The 23,471-nt window shown below is 41.0% G+C and overlaps 1 protein-coding gene across 2 annotated transcripts in view; it reads left to right on the forward strand.

Annotated features, from left to right (window-relative positions):
* KCNH1 (potassium voltage-gated channel subfamily H member 1) overlaps window positions 1-23,471 on the forward strand; it is a 311,369-nt gene that overhangs the window by 19,502 nt on the left and 268,396 nt on the right. For both annotated transcript variants that reach the window (XM_054562992.1, XM_054562993.1), the window contains exons 2-3: window positions 10,164-10,287; window positions 13,825-13,931. In XM_054562992.1, coding sequence (XP_054418967.1) covers window positions 10,164-10,287; window positions 13,825-13,931 — 231 coding nt within the window. The remainder of the gene's footprint in view (window positions 1-10,163; window positions 10,288-13,824; window positions 13,932-23,471) is intronic.

Below are 23,471 nucleotides of genomic sequence, written 5' to 3' on the forward strand. Positions count from 1 at the left end.
ATTTCCACTTTCTGAGCCTTTTTATTCTTTAGGCAAACATATGTCAGGAGGCATGATGGCAGATTGAATCAGACCCAGCAAGGTTCACTTTATTTTATTTAGTGGATCTTCTCTCCCTTGTAGGCTCCCACATTACTGAGCAGCAAGGGGGACTCTGAACTTCCCCGTTAGTGGTATCTAGAGCTCTTCCAGTTTCAGGTAGTCTTTTTGGGTCTCTCTCGGATTTAGATGCCAATTCTACCCATCCCATCACTTCTCTCCAAGATGGCATGTGGGGTAGAGGCAAGGCCTTGCATAGCTTCTGGAGCCTCAGATCCCCAGGTGCAAGGCCTTATTTCCCCCCTCTAGTTTCTTGGTCTCTAGCAATAGCCCTGATGTGCTGGTCACTGTGTGACCAACTGATCTGTGGGGTCAAATTTGCAGCTGGTGCACCTAGGTTCCGTTCTTCAGGTGGAAAAGAACTTGGAGTCTTGTCCCAACCCTACATATTCCCTAGATATTCTCTCTCTCTCTTTCTCTTTCTCTCTCTCTCCCTCCCTCTTTCCCACCTCCATCCCTGCCCCATAACTTGCTAATAATATAGGCTCTCACTGGCCCCGCAGCTCACCTCTGATATGAGCCTGAACCCCCAAGTTGGTCTTCGGCTTGTGTAGTTTGATAAAACATGGCTTTTGGTCACCTACTTCCAATATGATATCTGTCCATGAACTTCAACAGCAGCAGGGCAGCTGGGAACTCCTGGTTTCTTCGCAGGCCCTGTGGGAGGTGAGGGAGACTCAGTAGCGCTAACACAATGAGGTTTGCTGTGCAACACCTCTGAGTCAGCAGTGTGGTGTTCTCTGTGTACCCTGATTCTCAAACGGGGATCCAGGCACAAATCCTCCCCTCTTCTGCACCTCTCCTGTTGCTGTGTGGAAGTAGGACTGTTCTAGAAATACACCAATACAATACATTTTAAGAAGAGGCAATAGTCTGTAAGTGAGGGAAGAGACAAAACATCTCCAAGAGTGACAGGAGAACCCAAGCATTTATAGGTGAGACCATTACTTCTACCCACCTCAGGATTCCCTGAGGGCATCATTGTGTATCACAAGTAGGATCATAATATGTGATGACGATGATGGCCATGTTGACTTATCCATTCAGGTCTTATTATACTTAGTATTTTCATAGGAAGGCACATAAATACTAGCTGTTACACAGATTTTCATATAAATGGTCTGATTTTAGTATTTGAAATGTAGTAAGAAGGAGACTATGCAATAGGGATGATTAAAAGCATGGATTTTGAAGCCAGATAGACCCAGGTTCAATCCTAACTCTAATCTGCAATGATTGACTGTGTCCTTAGAAGCTCTTTTTCTCCATGAATAAAATGAAATCTGTGACGCTGCATTCAGTAAAATAATACCACCTCATAAAGATTGTTGTAAAGGTTAAAAAATCTTAATATGTAATTAAACACTTAGAGCAGAGCCTGGCACAGAATGAATATCAATAAATGCTACCCATTCTTGTTAATGTGTGGAATATAGCTTGTATGGCTTCCCTTAGATCCTACTGATAGATGTAATGTTATGGCATTTGCATGGGTAACTCTGAACTTGTAACAGATTGTGTTCTGGAAAGGTTATTTTCAGGCCAATTGTTTGTAGTTTATAAATGGAAGATAATCCAGAATATGCTCCTTTTCTAGCCAAGGAGAGCAGGGTTCACCTGTGTGTGCTCGGCCAGGTGAGGGAGGAAGAATTTCTTTCCTGGTGGAGACAGATGGCTTTCTGACTGGGACTAGAATCCTTTCCTCTATTCACTGAAGGCCTTGGATAACGAGGAATGCCTAGACCTCCTGTCACACCATGGGGATCTTGCTCCCTGCAAGCTCTCGTATCTTGCTTGGGTTAGCAGTAGGGGAAACTATTTTGGAATTTTAAAATTATGGTGAGAAATCCTCTGAGTGGATGGTCAATAGGCTGATGATTCTATTCTTATGGCACTCCTTATTTTTCTGTTTCCTCTCTAAAGTTGAAGAAGATGCTAGTGGACTTACCTTGTTGCTCCCTCATAGTGCTGTAGGTGAATATGTACCCCAGGGACAGTGGGAACGCTTGAAGAGTGATGAATACCTTTAACGAATGCCCAGAATACTTTTATGAGAAATTGCAGTGATATCTGGAGCCTGAAATATCTCCTGTTCTCATTTTTTAGTAAATGAAACATTTAATCAATAGCCTAATCTTTTCTGATTAAATTCATTAAAAATTAAGAATATACTTATTTTTATCAAAGTAATATATGCTCATGGTTAAAAAATCAAACTGAAGAGCTTGTAAAGAGAAACAACCATCTTATATGTTGTCTTTTTGCTCATCCTGCTCAACAAAGGCCACATGTTCTAATTTTAGCTGTTTCTTCCATGTCTCTAAATAGTACGCATCACAACTATTTCTAGTTTTTTCTTTTAAATGTTTTACTGATTATGTTATTACAGTTGTTCTAATTTTTCCTCTTTACCCCCTCCACCTGGTATTCCCGATTCCCTCCAGCAATCCCTTCCTTAGTTCATATCCCATGTGTCATGCTTATAAGCTCTTTGGCTATTCCATTACCTATACTGTTTTTAACATCCCTTCTGTCTATTTTGTACCCGCTAATTTGTACTTCTTAATCTCTGCACCTTTCTTCCCATCCTCCCCCCCACCAGCTGATAATTCTCCAAAAGATCTCCATATCTATGATTCTGTCTCTGTTCTGTTTCTTTGCTTAGTTTGTTATTTGGATTCAATTATTGACACTTGTGAATTTATTGCTGTTTTAATGTTCACTGTTTTGATCTTCTTCTTTTTCTCATATAATTTCCTTTAGCACTTCATATAATAATGGCTTGGTGATGATGAACTCCTTTAGTTTTACCTTGTCTGGGAGGCATTTTATCTGTCCTTCCATTATAAATGATAGCTTTGCTGGATGGAGTAATCTAGGTTGTAGGTCCTTGTTTTTCATCACTTTGAGTGCTTCTTGCCTGCAAAGTTTCTTTTGAGAAATCAGCTGATAGTCTTAGGGGAACTCCTTTGTAGGTAGCTTTTAAGATTCTCTCTTTATCTTTAACCTTTGGCATTTTAATTATGATGTGTCTTGGTGTGGTCCTCTTTGGGTCCATCTTGTTTGGGACTCTCTGTGTTTCCTGGATTTGTATGTCTATTTCCTCCACCAGATTGAGAGAGTTTTATTTCATTGTTTTTTTTCAAATAAGCTTTCAATTTCTTGCTCTTCCTTTTCTCCTTCTGGCATCCCTGTGATTCAGATGTTGGTATGTTTTAAGATGTCCCAGAGATTCCTAAGCTTATCTTCACTTTTTTGAATTCTTTTTCCTTCCTGCTGTTCTGATTGAATGCTTTTCCGTCCTTGTGTTCCAAATTGTTGATTTGATTCTTGGCTTCATTCCCTCCACTGTGGTTTTCTGTAGATTTGTCTTTATTTCACTTAGTGCAACCTTCATTTCTGCCTGGGTCTTTTTTATGCCATTGAAGTCACCACTGATATCCTGGAGCATCCCGATGACCAGTGTTTTGAACTTTGCTACTGGCAGGTTGTTTACCTCCATTTTGTTTAGTTCTTTTTCTGAAGTTTTGTTCTGTTCTTTCATTTGGGCCATATTTCTTTGTATCCTCATTTTGGCAGCCTCCCTGTGTTGGTTTCTGTGTATCAGGTAGCGTGCTTTCTCTCCCTGTCTTAGTAGTGGAGCCTATTGTAGAAAAGCTCACCTGTTAAGTTGTATATAGCAGAGCCTTAGGGAATAGCCAGGGCAGGGCAACCTGTGTCACCGCTCTGTGGCTCTATGTGGGAGAGGGCTTGCAGAGGGGACAATGCTGCTGCCTGGCCTCTGGAGTTTTGTCTGGGAGGATGCTGTCTCCCAGTATTCGCACTTCCCTTTCTTTCCATATGCTACTAGTGCCCTTCCAGCTGTTGCCCTCCTGCTGAATCCCAGAGGGAATGGGTCAGTGTGAATCCTAAGTCTGTCATGGGCCCTTTAAGAGGAGTCTCTTGAGAATCCCAGTTTCTCCTGTTGACCCAACACCCTCTGTTTTTTACAGCCAGAAGTTATGGGGACTTGTCTTCTTGGTGCTGGAACTCTGGGCTGGGTCATGTGGACTGGGGCTGGGATACCTCCCTCCTGAGGTATCCCTCTCATTTTTCATCTACCACATGTGGATGTGGGATCTCTCATTCCCGTCTCCGTACTACTCCGAGCCATTCTGTCTCCACGCCTCTCTGGCCCTCTCTACATCTCCTCCCCTCCTACCCATCTGGATGAATGTGGCTTCTTTAAATCCTTGGTTGTTGGACTTTTACGCAGCTCAAATTTCTGACAATTCTGGGTGATGTTTGTTTTGTGATCTAGTGGTATTTTTTGCTATAGTTTGTGGAGGCAAAGCGTGTTTACCTCTCTTTCTAATTATATTAATTTTAAGTATCTAGTGGCTTCTGTTAAGTTAGCTGAGTTTTAGCTCACTGTATTTACTTTCTACCTCCTAAGATTATATTGCTCCCTTATTGGTTATTTTTACAATTTTAAGTAAAATATTAATACCTTTCTTTTTTATTATAGCAGCTCGAGACGCCATGTCATGATTGTTCTCTTTTATTTCTCTCAGCTAATCATTTGTATTTTTATAGTATCACAATTGATGAAGTTATATTCAGGTACTTATAATCAAACATTCCATGCTTGACTATATGTTTATTTAAAAAAACTGGAAATTAATAAGATGTTTACATTATTATGACAATGATGTGATATAGTATATTTTGGGTTCCTTTGTTGCACAGCTTTTTTTAAATGTTCCTAATTACCTTTCCTGCCTCCAAATCATACAGCTCTATTGAATTTTTATGTTCATCCATAGATAACTCTCTTCTGAAACTTCTGTTCTCTGGACCATTATGTATTGAAAACTTTCTACTAGCTTTCCCCTCTGCTTTCTAAATTCGGAGCCACTTTTTTTCCTAGGTCCCATGTTGTCTTCTTTCTTGCTTTACTCCCACATTTTTGCTGTTATACATTATCAGCTAACTCCCTAAGAAAAGATATATGGGAAATAAATCACCTGGGTCTTTGTATACCTGAAAGTATCATTACACTACCCTTACCTTTGATGTTTAAAAGCTTTTAAACGTCTACTGGCCTTTTTGCATGTTCTTCTTTCTGTTGTTTTTATTAGGATGCATTTTATCCTTCCTGGATTGATCCTCTACGTCTTATTTTGTTCTTACATTTCTTGTCTCCTTCTCTTTCTGTACTATACTATGTGAGACTTCATTTTATCTTCTAACATTTATGTTGAATTTTAAATTTTTACTCACTGTAAACTTTCAGGAGCTCTTGTTTGTTTTTTAATGGGTCCCCTCCGCCTGCCCCACACACTATAGTGTTCTGCTCTTGTCTTATGGACATAATATCTCCTGAATCTCTCTGAGTATTAAAAAAAAACTTCTTTGTTTCCTATATTTTCCTGCTTCTATAGTCATTTTTTAAAAAATATTTTTACTCTAGTTTTTTGTGTGTGTGTGTGGATTTTTACCTTTTAAATTTATTTACTTTTATTTTAGTGAGGCACAGGATAGGAAAGAAGATAAACAAATGTAGTCAAACCATTATCGATGTAACTGGCTACAATTCTCTTAGCACATATTCTTAGTGGGACATTAGCTATCTAAAATTTCACTCAGTTTTTCTCTCCTACTCTAGGTCTTCTGAGAGAAATTGATTATATTTTCAGGAATCAAGAGAAATAGTTAATCTGATTAAACTTCAGATCCACATAGGGGTAATTTAGTGAATTTTCTTCTTTCAAGGCTTAGTTACTCAGTTCAAGAAATGTGAATTTGCTCAGGGAGAGAAAACCCACATAAAGGGTAAATTGAAAAATTTCTGGAAAAGACTCACCATTCCAGATAGTAATTTCTATGGGCAAAGTAAATTGAAAAATTTCTGGAAAAGACTCACCATTCTTCCCCTTTCTGGCTGCCTGTGCTTTATCTGCTATGCATTCCTTGCTGCCAGACCTTTACTTATGCTGAATCCTCTTTATAGAATGTTCTCTTCCTTCTACAACCTCTTAAATTTACCAAAGACAGGCATCATATTTTCATTTTTATAAATATCATTTTGCATCATCTGTAGTAGTTACATATTAGGTATTCAAAATGTTTAAATGAATCTTACTCAGCCTTCTAGCCTAGAGCAAGTTCAAATGTGTCCCTCTGAATCACAGTTCTTTTTTCCATCAAACAGAATTAATCATTTCCTCAACTGTTTCATTAGTTAGTTGTGCACATGTCTATTTGTTCTAATAAGTTCTTGGAGTGCATGGACCATGTTTTATCAAGGTACTTATTACCAGGGTCTTGCATTGTGCTTGGGACCTAGTGGGTACTCAGAAAGCACAGGTATACCTTGCTTTTTTGCACTTCATTTTATTGGACTTTGCAGATATTGCTTTTTTAAGTGCAAATTGAAGGTCTGTGGTAACCCTGTATTAAACAAGTCTATGGTGCTCTTTTCAATAGCATTTGTTCACTTTGTATCACTTTGTATCAAATTTGTGTCACAATTTGACAATTCTTATAAAATTAAAAAATTTTTTGCTATTGTTATATTTGGATCTTTGATGTTATATTGTAATTGTTTTAGGGTGCCATGAAAAGCACCCATGTAGCATGGTGAAATTAATTGATAAATGTGTGTGTCCTGACTGCGTCATGACCGGCCATTCTCTGTCCCTCTCCCTCTTCTCAGGCCTCCCTATTCCCTGAGACATAATAATATTGAAATTAGCCCAATTAATAACCCTATAATGGCTTCTAAGTGTTCAAGTGAAAGGAAGAGTTACATGTCTCTCACTCTAAATCAAAAGTTAAAAATGATTAAGCTTAGTGAGGAAGACATGTTGAAAGGCAAGATAGGCAGAAAGCTAGGCCTCTTGCACGAAACAGGTAACCAAGTTGTGAATGGAAAGGAAATGTTCTTGAAAGAAATTAAAAGTGCTACTCCAGTGAACAAATGAAGAAAGTAGAACAGCCTTATTGCTGATATGGAGGAAGTTTTAGTGGTCTGGATAGAAGGTTGCACCAGCCACAACATTCCCTTCAGCCAAAGCCTAACCCAGGGCAAGGTGCTAACCCTCTGTAACTCTAGGAAGGCTGAGAGCGGTGAGGAAGGTGCAGAAGAAAAGTTGGAAGCAGCAGAGCTTGCTTCCTGAGATTTAAGGAAAGAAACCATTTTCATAATGTAAGAGTGGAAGGTGAAACAGGAAGTGCTGATGTAAAAACTGCAGCAAGTTATCCTGAAGATCTAGCTAAGGTAATTAGTGAAGATGGTTACACAAAACAACAGATTTCCCATGTAGACAAAACAGCTGTTTATTGAAAGAAGACGCCATCCAGGAATTTCATAGCTAGAGAGGAGAAGTCAAGGGCTGGCTTCAAATCTTCAAAGGACAGGCTGACTCTCTTGTTTGGGGCTAATGCAGCAGGTGACTTGATGTTGAGGCCAGTGCTCACTTATCATTTTGAAAATCCTTGCCTGTGCTCTATAAAATGAAAAACAAATCCTGGATATCTGTTTACAACCTATTTTGCTGAATATTTTAAGCATACTGTGGAGACCTACTGCTCACAGAAAAATATTTCTTTCAAAATACTACTCCTCTTTGACAATGCACCGGGTCACCCAAGAGCTCTGATGGAGATGTACAATGAGATGCATGTTGTTTTCGTGGCCAACACAGCATCCATTCTATAGCCCATGGATCAAGGAGTAATTTTGATTTTCAATTCTTATTTAAAAAGTATATTTTTTAAGGCTGTACTTGCCATAGATAGTAATTTCTATGGGCACAGTAAAGTGAAAAATTTCTGGAAAAGACTCACCATTCCAGATGTCACTGAAAACATTTGTAATTCATGTGAAGAGGTCAAAATAGCAACATTAACAAGAGTTTGAAAAAGTTGATGTGAGTGCAGATGTGATGGAAATAGCATGAGAACTAGAAATAGAATTGAGCCTGAAGATGTGACTGAATTACTGAAATCTCATGATGAAACTTGAACAGATGAAAAGTTGCTTCTTATGGATGAAGAAAGTGGTTCCTTGAATCTACTGTTGAAGATTTTTTGAAGACTGTTGAAATGACAACAAAGAGTTTAGAATGTTTCATAAATGTAGTTGATAAAGCAGTGGTAGCGTTTGAAAGGATTGACTCCAAGTTTGAAAGTCCTGTGAGTAAATGCTATCAAATAGCATCACATGCTACAGGGAAATTGTTTATGAAGAGTCAATCAATACAGTAAACTACTTCATTGTTGCCTTATTTTAAGAAATTGCCTCAGCCATACCAACCTTCAGCAACCACCACCTGCATAAGTCAGCAGCCAACAATGTTGAAGTTAGACCCTCCACCAGCAAAAAGATATGACTTGCTGAAGGTGCATATGATGGTAGCACTTTTCAGAAATAACTTATCTTTTAATTAAGATATGTGCATTGTTGGTTTTTTTTTTTTAGAAATATGCTATTGTATACTTAATAGATTATAGTTTAGTATGAACATAACTTTTATACACACTGGGAAACCAAAAAAAATCATGACCTCCTTTATTGTGATATTCACTTTATTGTGGTGGTCTGGAGCCAAACATGCAATATCTCCAAGGTCTGCTGTGTTTAAGAATACATGGGAGAGACGGAAGGAAGGACTGGTTAAGGATTTTCATTAAAAGCATGTTTATGAAATTGGCAGGTTTTCAGATGAACTTCATGAAAGCTGTGTTTTATGTTTCTTTTAAATAGGCATTTTCAAGAATAGATTACTGTATTTACTTTTTCCTGTTTCCTTTCCCTCCTCCTCCCCATTAGAAAGGAAGGAATGGGTACCTATTGTGAATAAATTATAAATGTTATATACTAGAACAAAATTAACCACCCAAATAACTGAGGACATTATATTCATGTGTCATTGTTATTTTACTCTAAGTAGTATGCACATGAAAACAAAATGCCGTTCCATTTGCAAGAAGGGTATGTGACTGCTTTCCATCTTCCTTCCTCCCTCCCTTCCCTTCCCTTCCCTTCCCTTCCCTTCTCTTCCTTTCCCTTCCCTTCCCCTGCTTCTTCCCTCCCTCCCTCCCTCCCTCCCTTCCCTTCCCTCACTCCCCTCCCTACCTTCCATCTTTCCTTTCTTCTTTTTTTGGAACGGCTGACTCTTCTGTGCAGAAGAGAGAGCCAAGCTAAAATAATGATTACATTTAAATTCTGGATATTATTGGCTTAATTTAAGGTCTTGAAAAGAAAAGAGGGAAGATTGATTTCCTGAGCATAAAAAGTGTGGGGGACTCGATCTTCAAAAGCCTGGAAAGTGGTTAGAATACACCAAGCAGCCAAACATATCTGGCCTGCTTAATCCCTGTGACAGAGGTGAATGGTGGGGCTGGTGCTCTGTGAAGGAGCTCCGAAATGCAACCTCTGTGGCTACAAAAATCTCAAAGTCAACAGGAAGGTTTTGTTCTGTAAGCATCTTCACCAAAGTTCTAGTATTAGGAGGGGCTCATCTGTTTCTTGCCAAGAAGAGGGCTGTCTGTGGAGTGTGTGTTCCAAGAGGCAATCCTGTGCCCCCGGCCCTGCCTCTCTAAGAAGGCCTTCTCCTCCTAGGATGGGAAATGTTAATCAGGGTCTCCAAGGCCAATTTGTAGCCTCTGGCTAAAAGACTGACAAGCCTAAGATGCTGGATGGAGCCCAGAAGAAATTTTCTTGGATTCTTTCTTGTTTATTACCAAAATACTTTGATTGAGATGAAAAATTCAGACTAGAAAATGTCTCATAGGAATCGCTGGATTTCTGTAGGATTCATTGGTTGGTTGGTTGAGCGTGTTTGCTAATTTCTTTGTGGAGTATAGCAACATTAGCATTTGCATTCAAATTATTCACTCTAAATTACTATTGTTTTGTAGTCTTGAAGGGCCATTTTCCTTTTCAAGAGAGTATGATGGAGGGGAAGCAAAATTACCTGGATTGGTTGACATTATTTATGCCCTCATTGAATCTCAACTAATATCTTGTTTCATGTGCCCCTTTCTTCTCCTCTTCCTCCTTTTTTTTTTTTTAACAGATACTAATTTCGTGTTGGGGAATGCCCAGATAGTGGACTGGCCTATCGTGTACAGCAATGATGGATTTTGCAAGCTGTCTGGCTATCACAGGGCAGAAGTGATGCAGAAAAGCAGTACCTGCAGGTATTTTTGATTGGGGCTGTTGGTTGCACAATCTGTCACGATATCTTACGGAAAAAGCAAATGGCTTTCTCAACATGGGAATTGCTTTTCTCTCAATGTTTATTCAGGAATATTTATGGCAAGATCGTCTCCAGTTCACACACTGTATGTACTGGAGAAATCAAAGACTTAAAACATAGTTCCCCCACTGCTGAATTCCCAGTTGGTGAGATGGGGGAAAAACCTAGAAAAACTCAGAAAAATCATTTTATCTATAAAGTGTAAACTCAGAAGCTTCTTAGGTTTTAGATAAAATTGATCGCAAAGTTTAGAAGAGTAAATAAAATTAAATACAATTTTAGATAATGAATTTTTAGGACTTATGACTATTTTAGAGAATAACTACAGTGTTGGGGACAAGGGTCCTGTTCTTAGAGCTTTTCATCAGAAAAAAAAAGAGAACCGGTATTTTGTTGCCTTCTAATTCTTGTTACATCTCTTTTCTGATCCTTAACTCAAAGGCAGAGGCAAATGGTGCTACCAGCATAGCTAGTGCATTTGACAGGGTTACTAACCAAGCAGCACCCTTGGGCAGTGGTGTTAAAACAGCTCTTTGAAAGCATCTTCAAGGTGTTGAGTGGAACATACGGGCTGCCCCCTGCCTGGCTTTTCCCTGCAGTGCCTGGCGAGGCCTCGGTTCTCTCAGCGCAGCCCTCGGCTCCTCACTCCCTCCTCCTTCTGAGTCCTCCGTCTAAAGTGTGTTTCATGAGGCAGAATCATTTCCCCAGTCCTTCCAAGTCAAGGGATAAACTCATCTATGAAGGTGGAAAACCTCTCTGACTCAGGCATTGGTTTTGGTTTTCAGAAGGTACATTTTCATGGGATTAAGTCAACGAAGTTAGGTGAAAAATATGAAATGTTTTGAAAATACTATCATTTTCGTAAATTTTAGGTTTTGAGGATCGGGAAACAGAAAGTTTAAGATCCTTCCCTCCACCCTAGTGCTCAAAGGTTTAGAAATGATGACCCTTAAGTAATACAATAGAATTCTCTTAGATTCTTGGTATGCTTTTACCCTTTAAGTGTCTGTGTCTAGATCTATGTCTATATATGCACATATGCAGTCAGAACAATTGGGAGAGTTACCTTCACTTTTTAGTGGGACTAAAGCAGGCTTTCCTTTTTTTTTTTTTTATACCTTTATCCAAGGACCTGTGAGAGAGGAACAGAGATTGTTGCATCTCACACATACCCCAACTGAGGATCACACTGGCAACCTTTTGGAGCACAGAAGGACTCTCCAGCCATCTAAGCCACATGGCCTGGGCTTCTTACCTTTCCTGCTCCTTATGGTCTATAATCAGATACTTAAAAAAAAATCAGATATATTTGCTCATTTAGCCAACTTTTTTTTAAACATACAATTTTAAGAACCTTATATAATTCTCTGAAGCTGTTCCTTCTGTAGAAATAAAGTAAACATACCTTGTGCTAGCTGTATCCCTTATTGTTCAGGAGCTTCCTTCGCTTAATTCTTACATTGCAGACATCTGAAATCTGATGTTCAGGAAAAGGAATCTTGCACTACAGCTTCAAAAAGTACATAGGAGAATGGAAGCTGGGTGTCGTTACAGCACTTCTTTTATATGGCGACTCTATTTTACAGGTATTTGTTTTACCTTGTGAAGGAAATTGGCAGCATTTATAGCTTCACATCACTTACATGGAGGTCACTTATCTAGCACATTAACTCGGTGAAAGTGGAAGCTGAAAAGGCATTTGAACAACCGGCTAAATAAAATGGTCGTAGAGCTTAAGTTTTTCCTTCCCAGGAGAAATCCTCTTGTTCTTGGCAGGGCTAATTTAGTCTTGATCTGTTCTTCTTTTTAAAGATAATTCAGCAAGCTTGGTCATCTCTTTTCCTGGCTTACAGATGAAGAACACAACATGAAGGCAGAATACTACAAGAGATATAGAGGAGCCACAGATAACAACAGCTCTCAGTGGGCTGGGAAGGGACATAATAAATGGAAGTGACACAGAAGTCATAAAGTCCACAGCTAGGATGCTTTTCTTACAGGGGACTGGAAATCAGAAGCCTGAAGTAAACCCAAGGCTGTTCCAGGATCAAGCTTAGCGTGGTGCTTGACTTGGTAGTTCAGGAATTATACTCCATAACCTAGGATGTTCTTTTTAGCCTTGTAATTCTGTGATTTAAGTCATCACAAGTAAGTTAGATTGCATTTGGTATGCACAGTTTTAGAAGATTGGGAAGATGTTGCTTAGGAACCCCTGCCGCTGCTTTTGCCTTACCTAAGGCCTGAGGGCTGTGTGTTGCTGTCATGTTTTTGCCTCCTGGAGGCCTGGGGTGGGCAGGATAGATGCTCGCTGCATCCAGGGGGAGCCTTTGTCAGAGGACTGTCTTTTCCAGCTCCACTGGGAGGTGGATTCTGCTCTCCTACATTTTGTCAATGCCGCGTGCCATGTTACTCTGCCTAGTCGGTGTATCCTATTCCTAGAGGGGCACAGCCTGGTCTTCAGACCGAGTTTGGTGGGGCCCAGGAAGATGGATAGTCTGGCGGATTTTCTGCCTGTGTTGAGAACCAGCGCTAGTGGGCAGGAGCTTCTAGTCGTCAGAATTTTTCTCTGACTTTTTCCTATGCTGCTGCTTTACCCCTTCAGTCTCCTTTTCTCCAAATGCGAGCAGTGGGGAGTAAGAATTTGTAGGATTTCATCATCTCAGTTTTTTTTTTTTAACTCAATGCTTCCCCCTGTTTTTTGTGGGGCGGGGCAGAGGGCAGGAAAAAAGCTGAATCTCCTGGTTCTTCAGCTCTCTCTTAATGTTTAGAGCATCAAATTTCACTCCTGTTGGTGTTTGGTGAATCTTTGTGATTGTTTCCCCTTAAACTTTTGTTTATTTTATTGGGAATTAGAAGAAAAAAAAAAATCTGTGGTCCAAATTCCCTCTGCATCTTTCCTGAGAGTTCTTTCAGGATAAAGTTTAGGTTACTCACGTGGCTTGTATCTCCTCACGATCTGGCCCGCACTTACCCCTCAGTGTATTCTGTTGCAAATTTCCCTCTTGTCTGTATTCCAGTCGTATTGAACTGAACTATATTTAGTTCCAGAATTAACCTCACTCTCATCTGTGCCTTTGAACATGCTCATCTTCTGCCTGGAATGTTCTTTTCTTGCTAATTTCCACTTGCCCTTTAGCTCTCATTTGTTTTTACCTCTGGGAAGCCTTCTCTGACCACTCGGACAGTGACCTGTGACTGTTTTGTGTTCTGTAATTCCTTATGTTTTGGTCATGCTATTTTCTGACCTGTTCTTTTTCAGTGGTTTCTGTTATTAGGCTGTTTATTTTAGGGGACTCTGATGGAATCTTGATCACAGTTGATTTAGTAAATAGCCTTTTTGATTGAATGTTTTTTTATTGCTTATGTGTGTGTTCATTCGACATAACACACAGTGCTAGGCATAGAACAGAGATTTAATGTATGTGGGTAGAATAATAAATATTAGCTAATCTAACTTGAGCTCTTGGTTGATTTACAGTTTTATGTATGGGGAACTGACTGATAAAGATACCATCGAAAAGGTGCGGCAAACGTTTGAGAACTATGAGATGAATTCCTTTGAAATTTTGATGTACAAGAAAAACAGTGAGTATTCTGAACCATGCGTTGTAAAATATCTCCTCTTCCTCTGTTGCTATCTTGGGTTTTCTTCTTTCCCATTAGCTAAATGTTGTTACCTGAAGCCATTGTGTATGTTGGAAAAAATGGTATGGATTGATGAGTTAGACTATTCCTCAAGGGGACATTTGAACTTGTCACTAACTGATCAAGATTTCTTGATCTTTTTGCTGTGAAGAGTTCGTGTTTTTCCTGTTGGTTTACTTATGGTCAGTTGCTGGTTGTACTTTCTACTTACTCAGGGGAAGGGAAGAGATGGGGCTGAAACTGTGCACAGTTCATCTTTGTATCTATCTTCCACAGCACTTAGCTCAGCAGGTAATACCAATTATGTAGGAACCCAATTAAGAGTATTTGAATAAAATTTTCTTTCCTGATGACCTCAGTTTTCCATTAGAGACAGTATTAATACTCAGAGTGTACTTCCACAAAGTATGTTAAAGAAGTTTTAGGCCAGTTAACCATGCACAAGTATAAAGCTTGCTTTTCTCTCAGGGGACTGGAGATTAGCTGTATTAGAAGAAGAGAGTGGGGCATGTGGCCGTGGCAGGGCTGCAGAGGTTTTGAAGAGTGCTGTGTTTTTAAAAACACTCCTTTGTTCATAAAGAATCCTGTTCTTTTTATGTAGGATTGAATGGTAGGCCAAAGGTTATGTAGACCATTTCCAGAGTGGCCCAGATGGCACATGAGGATTAAGTGTTTATTTGGTGGCGTTCAAAGTGATACGTCTTGCTCTGGAAAGCAGAGGGCACGTGCTGCTGTTATCTGAAAGGGGCGGGGACTTTTTCAAGTCTGGTGACATTGGAGCAGGCAATTGAAAGGACTGTTCATGTGGTGGCCTGTGCAGATGCTGGCCGGGCAGATCAGCTCTGGGCATCCACAAATTTGAGAGGGGCCGGTCCTGTAGCTTTCGTGTCAGTCATTGCCTTGCTCCATCTCACTCCTTCAGCCAGTAGGACCCTCTACCCACTTCGCTACACAGCATGAGAGGGACGAGGTGGAAGACTGTGAAAGGTTCGGTGCCAGTCCTTCCACTATGGGGGACACGACTCAGCGACAGTCCTAACCAGGAGCACGCCATCAGTGGCCCTCTCTGCGTGTGTATCCAGTTGATGGAGTAAGTTAGAGGTTTTCCGCGCTGGCGGCTTTGTGTACTGAAGTGTGGATTTCCCCACAACACAGAATACAAATGGGGTACGTGCAGCACCAATAACTTTTACATTTATATTTTGCTTCAGAGGTTTCACGCTTCTATAGACTATGCATTTATCTTGCGCAAATTCAACTATATGTGTTTGGCACAAAAGGGAGAGAGAAGGAAACATAATTTAAATTGAATTAGTGATGTCACTTGCTATCCCCTGCAGTGAGCATGTGCCCCCGAGTAACTATGAGGTGGGAAAAGGAAAGTCGCTCTTCCTCCAGGGGTGAAGGTCTCATATTGTATCTCATTGCACTGCAGGTGATTCTGGTGCATGACGTTCTGTACGTCAGGTCGACAATGCCTCTGCATGTAGGCCAGTTAGTTCCTCTGAGTGCCACAAAGAATCAGCATCTCTCGCCTTCTCGGAGATTGATGGAGGTGGGCTTACTGACGCATGTCAGCCTGGGCACAGGGCTCTACTTCATGGGTGGCGTTAAGGCATTTTCAAAAGTAATTTTGGTCATGTGCAATTTTTACCTTATCTTTTGACTTCCACGGGCTCAAAGCCTGTGGAAGGTATGACCCCACTCTATTTGAAAATATTGATTCTCTATGCCCTGTGAAGTAGGCATGATGGATGTTATTTAGCTCCACTGTATAAGGAGTTAACTAGTTGAGCTCCTCACCTGAGGTCATGCAGAGCCAACATCTGGTTTCCAGTGCTTGCTCCATAGCCACTCTGCTTAGGTGGGGACAGTGTGCCTGTAGGCACATGGCAGGGCCAGCACATACGGTGGTGCAGGCGATACCACATAGCGGGCAAGTGGAAACCAGCTTGTGGTTTGCTTGCCGAGTCCTCTGTGCCTCCTGACCCAGAGCTACATCTGTGCTGAGGGGGAAGCTTCTCTTTCTAATTCACACAGAGATGCCTATTGGGCTAGCAGGGGCTCCCCAGAGGCTAAGCCTGCGCATCACACGTGAAGCATGAGATTGATGCAGGTGGTGTTGGTTTCTTCCCAGGAACCTGCTCACACCCCCCAACTCCTCAAAATCCCACCCTCTCCCGAGGGATTTAGAAACTTAAAATCATTTGGTAAGCCTGGGAATTATATTCCAGTTAAAACCAAAATTCTATGCTTTTTTCAACAGCTTTTTATTGACCAATATGTCAGACACTAGACCTGGTGCCAGGGATTTGTTTCTGGAAAGATAGATGCATCTTCTTGTCTTATAGCATTTGCAGGGGTGGGCGCAGCGTCTGCAGGACAGAGCCATAGTGTTCTGATGGTGACGCCACATAGGGTAGTCACTTAACCTGCCTTAGGAGGTCAGGGGAGGAAGTCTTCCTAGCAGACAGGAAGTCCATGCAGAGACGAAAGGATCGGTGGGGGTTAGGCAGAGAGAAGCGCAGGGAGCTCCCCGGGCCATAGGAATGCTGTTGGATAGGCAGCAGGTGAGAATGAGCACTGAAGTTTCAAGAGACACGCAGCAGAGCATCCCAGACTTGGATGTGCCTGAGAAATCACCTATGAATCAAACTATTTCCACTTAGTAGGTCTGGGAAAAGGGCAGAGCTTCTGCTCCCAGACGATGGCTATGCTGCTGGTCCACATCTTACACTCTGCGTAGCGAGGACGGAAACCAGCTACAGTGAAGCCTGACTTCTGGGCTCAGGGTGCATTTTTCTTCACAGCCAATCCCCTGCACCCAGCCTTGTGCCTGACACGTAGAAAGTGCTCCAGCAAAACTCATGGAATAATTACCTAAAAATATAAGTAAACAAGAGGTGACCTATGAGGCTGAAAGGTTAATTAGGGCCAGTAACACAGCCACATTAAGGAGTTTAGAATTGGTCTTAGGAGCAGCAGAGGTGGGGAAGGAGGGTGGCGGTGAGGGGCATTGAGAGGGGTTAAGTAGGTTTTCATTTTAGAAAGACGAGTCCAGTAGAGCGCGGAGACGGAATGGAGCATTGGAGACTGGAGGTTGGGGCCCATGAGGAGTCCCCTGGGTGACAAGAGGAGTGAGGCCTGCCCAGGGGAAGAGGCAGCTGTGACGGGGAGATGTCCGGCGTGGCGGGGGCAGTGAGAGGACTTGAGTGTAGGACTCGGCCAGTGGTGCCCACTGACGGGCTCTCCCCTCAGTGTGCCCAGCCGCAGGCCGTGCCCAGGACGTGGGAAGCGCCAATTTTACTGTCAGGAGCTCCAAGAGTCTAGTGCGGAGCTCGGCCTGGAGGAGGTGCTCAGCGAATGTTTGTTCAGTGACTTTGAAAGGAACTGGATGGTCACCAAGAAACAGATGAGTGAAAGGAAAGGCTATGGTTCAGAGCGAGGGCATCAGAGCCAGGGACAGCAGCGTGAGGCTGGACTGACGGACAGTATCCAGGAAAAGCAGAGTGAACAGACATGGATGGGAGGAGAGGGCGGGGGAGGCAGAGTTTGCTTTTACTTTGAAACTTTGTGGTTTGTTAGACGGGAACTTTCAGCATTTAAAGCAGTATAGAGTCCCATGGGGGAAAAGTCACCCCCGTTGAGATTTTTAAAATGTGAAATGTCATCATCTACAAGAGTGTTTATTTTTCTCTCTCTCATTTTTAAATTAAATCATTTTTACTATGGAGAATACATGAAGGTATAATGAAGAAAAACAATCACCCAAAAGACTCCAAGACTAAAAAGAATATTGCTATATTCTTAACTTTTTGGCGTGTTTCCTTTCAGGTTTTGCCTGTGCACATGTTACAAAATTGATATTTTGACATATGCAATTTGAAATCATACAATTATGTAATCTTTATCACAAAAATTTTCCCATCATTAAAATTCCCCATAAACATCATTGAGAAAGAATTTAAATGATACTTCCTCTATTGTTGGATATTTATAAGGCTCTAAATTTTCTTTATTAAACACAATGATAAAGTGAATATCTTTGTGCAAAGATATTTTATAGACACTATGAAATATTCCCTAGAAACTGAGTATTACTGTGTCAAAGATTTCTGAGACATTTTGCCAAATAGTGGTCTGGAGAATTGAACCCATTTCCAAGTTCACTTGATAACTGCATCTGACTCATTGTACTAAAGAGCATTAAACAGTATACTTAAATTATCAAATTGCTTACAATTAAATCTTTTTGTTTAACAAGTATTTTTAATGCTAATGAGACCGAATATTTTTCCTATTTACTATCTATTCAAAATTACCCTTTTATGTTAATTGTTCAGATTCTTTGCCCATATATTTTATTTAATTCTAGTGATTTTCTTGCTGAGTTTTATCCATTTTTAATACATTGTTTTGATTCTTCCTCCCCCCTCACATTCTTCAGTATGTGCAAGGACAACACCGTAGTGAGGATCGTCTACTGATAGCATTTATTTTTGTCTAATTTTTTGGGGAATTGGGAGTAGAAGGCTTCATGGTGTGTTTTGGAATGAGTATGTGGACTACTATCTTGAAGGATGGATTATTTGACAGGTTTATTTCTATTGGCCAGTCTGATCAATAAACCTGGGAATTTTGGTAGTACTATATATTTTTTTATTGTTACTTAACTCATTCTTAGTATGTTAGAAAATTTTCTTACATAAATGACAATCATCATTAGTAAACTTATTCAGTAAATAGTTAGGTAGTCACTCTTGTGCTAGTCCATTACTTTTTCCATTTTTCAAACGAAAATCAGGAAGTATCAGGCCGGAGTGAAAGCAGTACTCCCTCTGGGTGATGCTCCCCAGTGTGTGGCTGACTCCATAACTTGTGGTGAGGCTGTGGCCCCGTGTTTGGGAGCCCTGGACCAGCTTCTCCCTCAGAGAAGCCCGGGAAGGGCCTCTGATAACATTCTGCAAAGCCAGCCAGGAGAAGCTGCTGGCCAAGTACTTAGTAATACCTCCTGTAGGCCTGTGGTTTGAGCCAAAGAGATCCAGATACATGAAACTGACTCTTCCTTTGGGAGGATTATAATCTAGTTGTGGAGACAAATCTCATAGGAAAACAATCGTATTTTGACTGTTTTTCTAGTGGATTGTTTTTTACTTATTCAATGCGAGGAGCTGCTTATATTAAGGGGTATTAATCCTAAATCACACACATAAGGAAAAATATTTTTCCTATTACAATTTTTTTTCTTTTAAATTAGAGACTTTAAAAAGTACCACATAGAGCCCTGGACAGTGGCTCAGTTGGTTGGATTACCATTCCATATGTTGAAAAGTTGCAGGTTTAATTCCCAGTCAGGGCACGTACCTAGGTTGTGGGTTCTATCCTTGGTCAGGGCGTGTATGGAAGGCAAGTGGTCAATGTTTCTCTCTCCCTCTCTCTCCCCATTCTTCTCTCTCTAAAATCAATAAACATACCCTAGTGTGAGGATTAAAAAAATACTATAAGTACAACATTTTTATGTCAGTGTTTTCCTTTGTGTTTCTGAGCTATATATAATGCTTAGGGAGTTCTTCTCCTTACCTGAATAATAAAAATATTCTTCCATTTTTCCTTCTGGTATGTTTGTAACTATGTTTGAATATTTAGAACATTAACCATTAGGAACTTCTTTTTATATGTTATATGGCATGGCAATCTAACCCAATTTACCGTCTACATTGTTTATTCTGTGGTCTCAGTTCAGCGGTTCTCCCTTACCCATGGGGGATACATTACAAGACCCCCTGTGAATGTCTGAAACCCTGGATAGTATTGAACTCTATATATACTGTTTTTTTCCCCCCTCTGTACACACATACCTTTTCACTTAAAGGAAGTACTTTAAGGCTGCTCATTGGCATCTCTAAATTGCCAGCATCACTGCTCTTGCACTTTGGAGCCATTATTAAGTAAAATAAGGGTTCCTTAAACACAAGCACTGCAATACCATGACAATCAATTTGGTCACTGATGCAGCCACTAAGTGACTAGTGGATGGAGACCACATACAGTGTGGCAACATTGGATGAAGGGATGGTTCACTTCCTGGGCAACAGAGTAGGCTCTCGCGAGATTTCACCACTACTCAGTGTGGCGGGAGATTTCGTCATGCTATTGAAAACAGTGTGCAATTTAAACTTCTGAAGTATTTATTTCTGGAATTTTCCATTAAATATGTTTGCGTTGGGGTTGACTGCAGGTAACTGAAACTACTGAAAGCAAAACCATGGATAAAGGGGGATTTCTGTACTATTTTTAAAGAATCCAGCTCTTCTGATTTGAAATACCCTTTTCTTGATATGCTAAATTCTCACACATTCATGGATTTGTTTCTCTCCTCTCCTTTTCCAGGAAGGCTTCTGTAACTTATTATCTATGTAAGTTTGGTTAAAAATGCTTTCCCACTGGTCTTCTCCATATTTAAAATGGGGATAATGTCTTAGTAGCGATTTCACCTTAGAGAATTGTGAGAAGCAAACCATGATGTGCCAGGGCTTGGCCTCATTGTAAGCACTCAATAAATGATATAATTATGTTCATTGTTGCTGGTTTTAGGGCCAGTGCCATTGGCTCTTAATTACTGTAATTGGTAGTTCCTGTCATTTTTCTTTACAAAAATTTCAAAAATTCCTTGGCCATCCTTCTACCTTTATTTTTCAACTTGAATTTCAACTCTCCAAGCTCCAAGAAAAACAACAGAAAACAGAAACAGTTGAGATTCTGTTTGAGATTCTGATTGAAATTGCAATTAAATTTATATATTAAGTGGGGAATCTGACATCTTACAAAATGGAATCTTCTTATCTACGCACAGTGTACCCGCCTCTATTTAGGTTCTGCTTTTTGCTCTTTAATCAAGTTTTCATTATGTCGCGGTTTAAGCATTGATTTTTCTAGCTGCCCCCTTGGCTTGGTTGAAACTGGCCCTCCTCTTCTGTCAGAAGAGGTGGAGGCAGCTTCAGAGTTTCCTGAAACGTCTTGAGATACATTTATCTTTTTAAGCCATTTAAACAACCTTATCAGGTGAGATTGAGCATTCAGTTTTACAGATGAAGAATTTAAAAGGAAGGGAGAAAGGAAAGTAATAATTTTAAATATCTATGTATCAGACATGTGTATATTTTTACTTAATCTTAAGTAGGCCAATTATCCCCATTTTACAAATGAGGAAACTGATTCCTAGGGAAGTTAAAATGACGTGGCCACGCCACAAAATAAAGAAACAGGGCTCAAATCCAGGGCTTGGGATTCTAAATCAGTTGTTCTAATGGCCAGTGGCCACCAAATCCCCCTGGTGCTGTCTCATCCTCTCTGTACTAGTCATTTGTCTTAATGAAGTCGACCGCAGACTGACTGATCTGTTTCCTGGGGCAGGCTGCCATTCCCTAGTCCAGTCTCTGGACCTATCCGAATGGCCCAGCATCTGCAGCCCCTCCCAAGAGCCAATCAGAGCGCCCTGGTAGATTCTGTTGGCCTCTGAATGTGGCCTGGCTGTCTGGCTGCATGGTTACAGAGGGTACCTGGGAGGAGGGCCAGAGTAGAGAGAAGATTGATGGAGGCCAAAAATTTTCTCGCACACCTGAGCCTTGTTGTTTTGTTATCTGACTGCCAGGGTTGAGAAACCCCATAGCAAAGTTGGATGGTCAGGTTCATAGATACATATTCCAACGGAGCTGTGCAGGGGTGAGAATTACAGAATGACAAGAGGGAAGAGCCTGACCTGAACTGCACCTACACTGGGCGTCCTTGGCCAGGGCAGAGCTGCTCTCGCTGCAGGAACAGCCTTGGCTCTCAGTAGGGTTGTCAGATGCTGTGTTTTCTCCTGGATTTGCGTATTGATCTTCTTTTAACAGAAAATTTATGATCGGCCCTTTGTCCTTTTCACAGAAACAGGACATCAAGTACTTGCTTTTGTTGGTTTTTCCACTGTAGCTTCTTGGGTGAGGACATGGAATTTTAAACTCCTCTTTTTAAAATTGTGTGTGTGTGTGTGTGTGTGTGTATGAATGTTTGTGCATCTTTTTTCTTCCTTGGATCTTGATGGCATGGATCCTGCCGCAGAGTCTGGGCTCTAGGCAGGATCCCTGGAGGCCAACACTCTGGCCTCTGCCTCTGGGCTGATCTACATCTGGATGGAGCCAAAGGGCTCCTTGGTTGTTGGGGGCATCCAGAGGGTGAAAAGGAAACTGGGTGGGGCTCCAGGATCGGGATGGTTCGTATTCACTCGAAGAAATTGTTTAATATACTGAAACGTTGAGTGATATTTCATTAGTTAAAAATGCCTTCCTTTTAAGAGGAAAAGTTCATCTGAGACACCCAGGAGGGACTCATGTTCTCTTTTAGAAGAATTTCAGAAGTGAAAATTTAAGCACATTGAACTTGCTTTTCTAGATTGTTTGGGTGGTGATAATTGGAAGAGAGGCAGGTCTAAGTGACAGTGAAGACACTGGGAGCAGGATTTATTCCTTGGAAACTCAGCAAGCATTTCTAGAGCCGCTGGCTACCCTGCCATGGTCACTGAGCTTCACCGCTTGAGGATGGCGGCTCCTGAGCAACGTAATGGCCAAATTGATCCTATGCGTAACACTACGTTAGATGCCATTGTAATGTGGGGTGCAGGATGCAACACAGAAAGTGGATCCGATTTCCTTGGGGTGGATTATGATTTATTTAAAGAAACGGTCCTCAATTGTTAAGGCTTGAGGGGGACCATTACATAGCACTGTTTTTCTCTCCCCGTGATTAGAACTAATTGAGAGAGAACTAATTGAAAGAGATATGGGAATCTGGCAAATGGAGGTTGCACTGTCACCTTTATGAGTAGTAAAGCTGACCCTGGAAAACGTAGTTCATATCTGTGAACTGTGGGCAAGTGAGTTTTGAGAAAATAAAGGAAACTTCAACTAAAAGAGTCAGGAGGGCCTGTAGGGGGAGCTCTTACAGCCTACCACTTCATCATCAATTACCCCAGACTGGAAGAGACCCATCCATAGCTCAAGTCTCCAACAGGAATATGTTTCTGCTTTACTATCCCGGCAGGAGAAAGGAAGAGTTTTCTCCTTACCTGGCAACAACTCAGCCCTTTTCATAACTGCCAATGAAAAGCACTACAGTTGGAACTCTCCGTTTTCTCCAGTGGACTGTGTTTGTAAAAGCCCAACTCACAACCCCCCTCCCTGCCTCATCTCTTTCCTCTCTAAAAGAATGTTTCTTTCCTTTGTTCTTCAGATTTGCCTATGGTTTAGCCACAGCTTGCATGTCTAGAATTGTAATTCTTTGCTATTCCCTCATAAGCCCACTTTTGCAGGTAAAATAATGGACTCTTATTTTTTTTAAGTCAACAGTTCCTTAAAGTGGAATCCTGGAATCAGACAGATTTACCTACCCATCCCAGGTAGCAGGGAGAACTTCAGTTCTCTTAGCACCCATCCTCCCTGCCCT

This window comes from Pteronotus mesoamericanus, unplaced genomic scaffold (assembly GCF_021234165.1).
Source record: "Pteronotus mesoamericanus isolate MK-2021 breed Mesoamerican mustached bat unplaced genomic scaffold, CSHL_Meso_final scaffold_705, whole genome shotgun sequence".
NCBI classification, from domain to species: domain Eukaryota; kingdom Metazoa; phylum Chordata; class Mammalia; order Chiroptera; family Mormoopidae; genus Pteronotus; species Pteronotus mesoamericanus.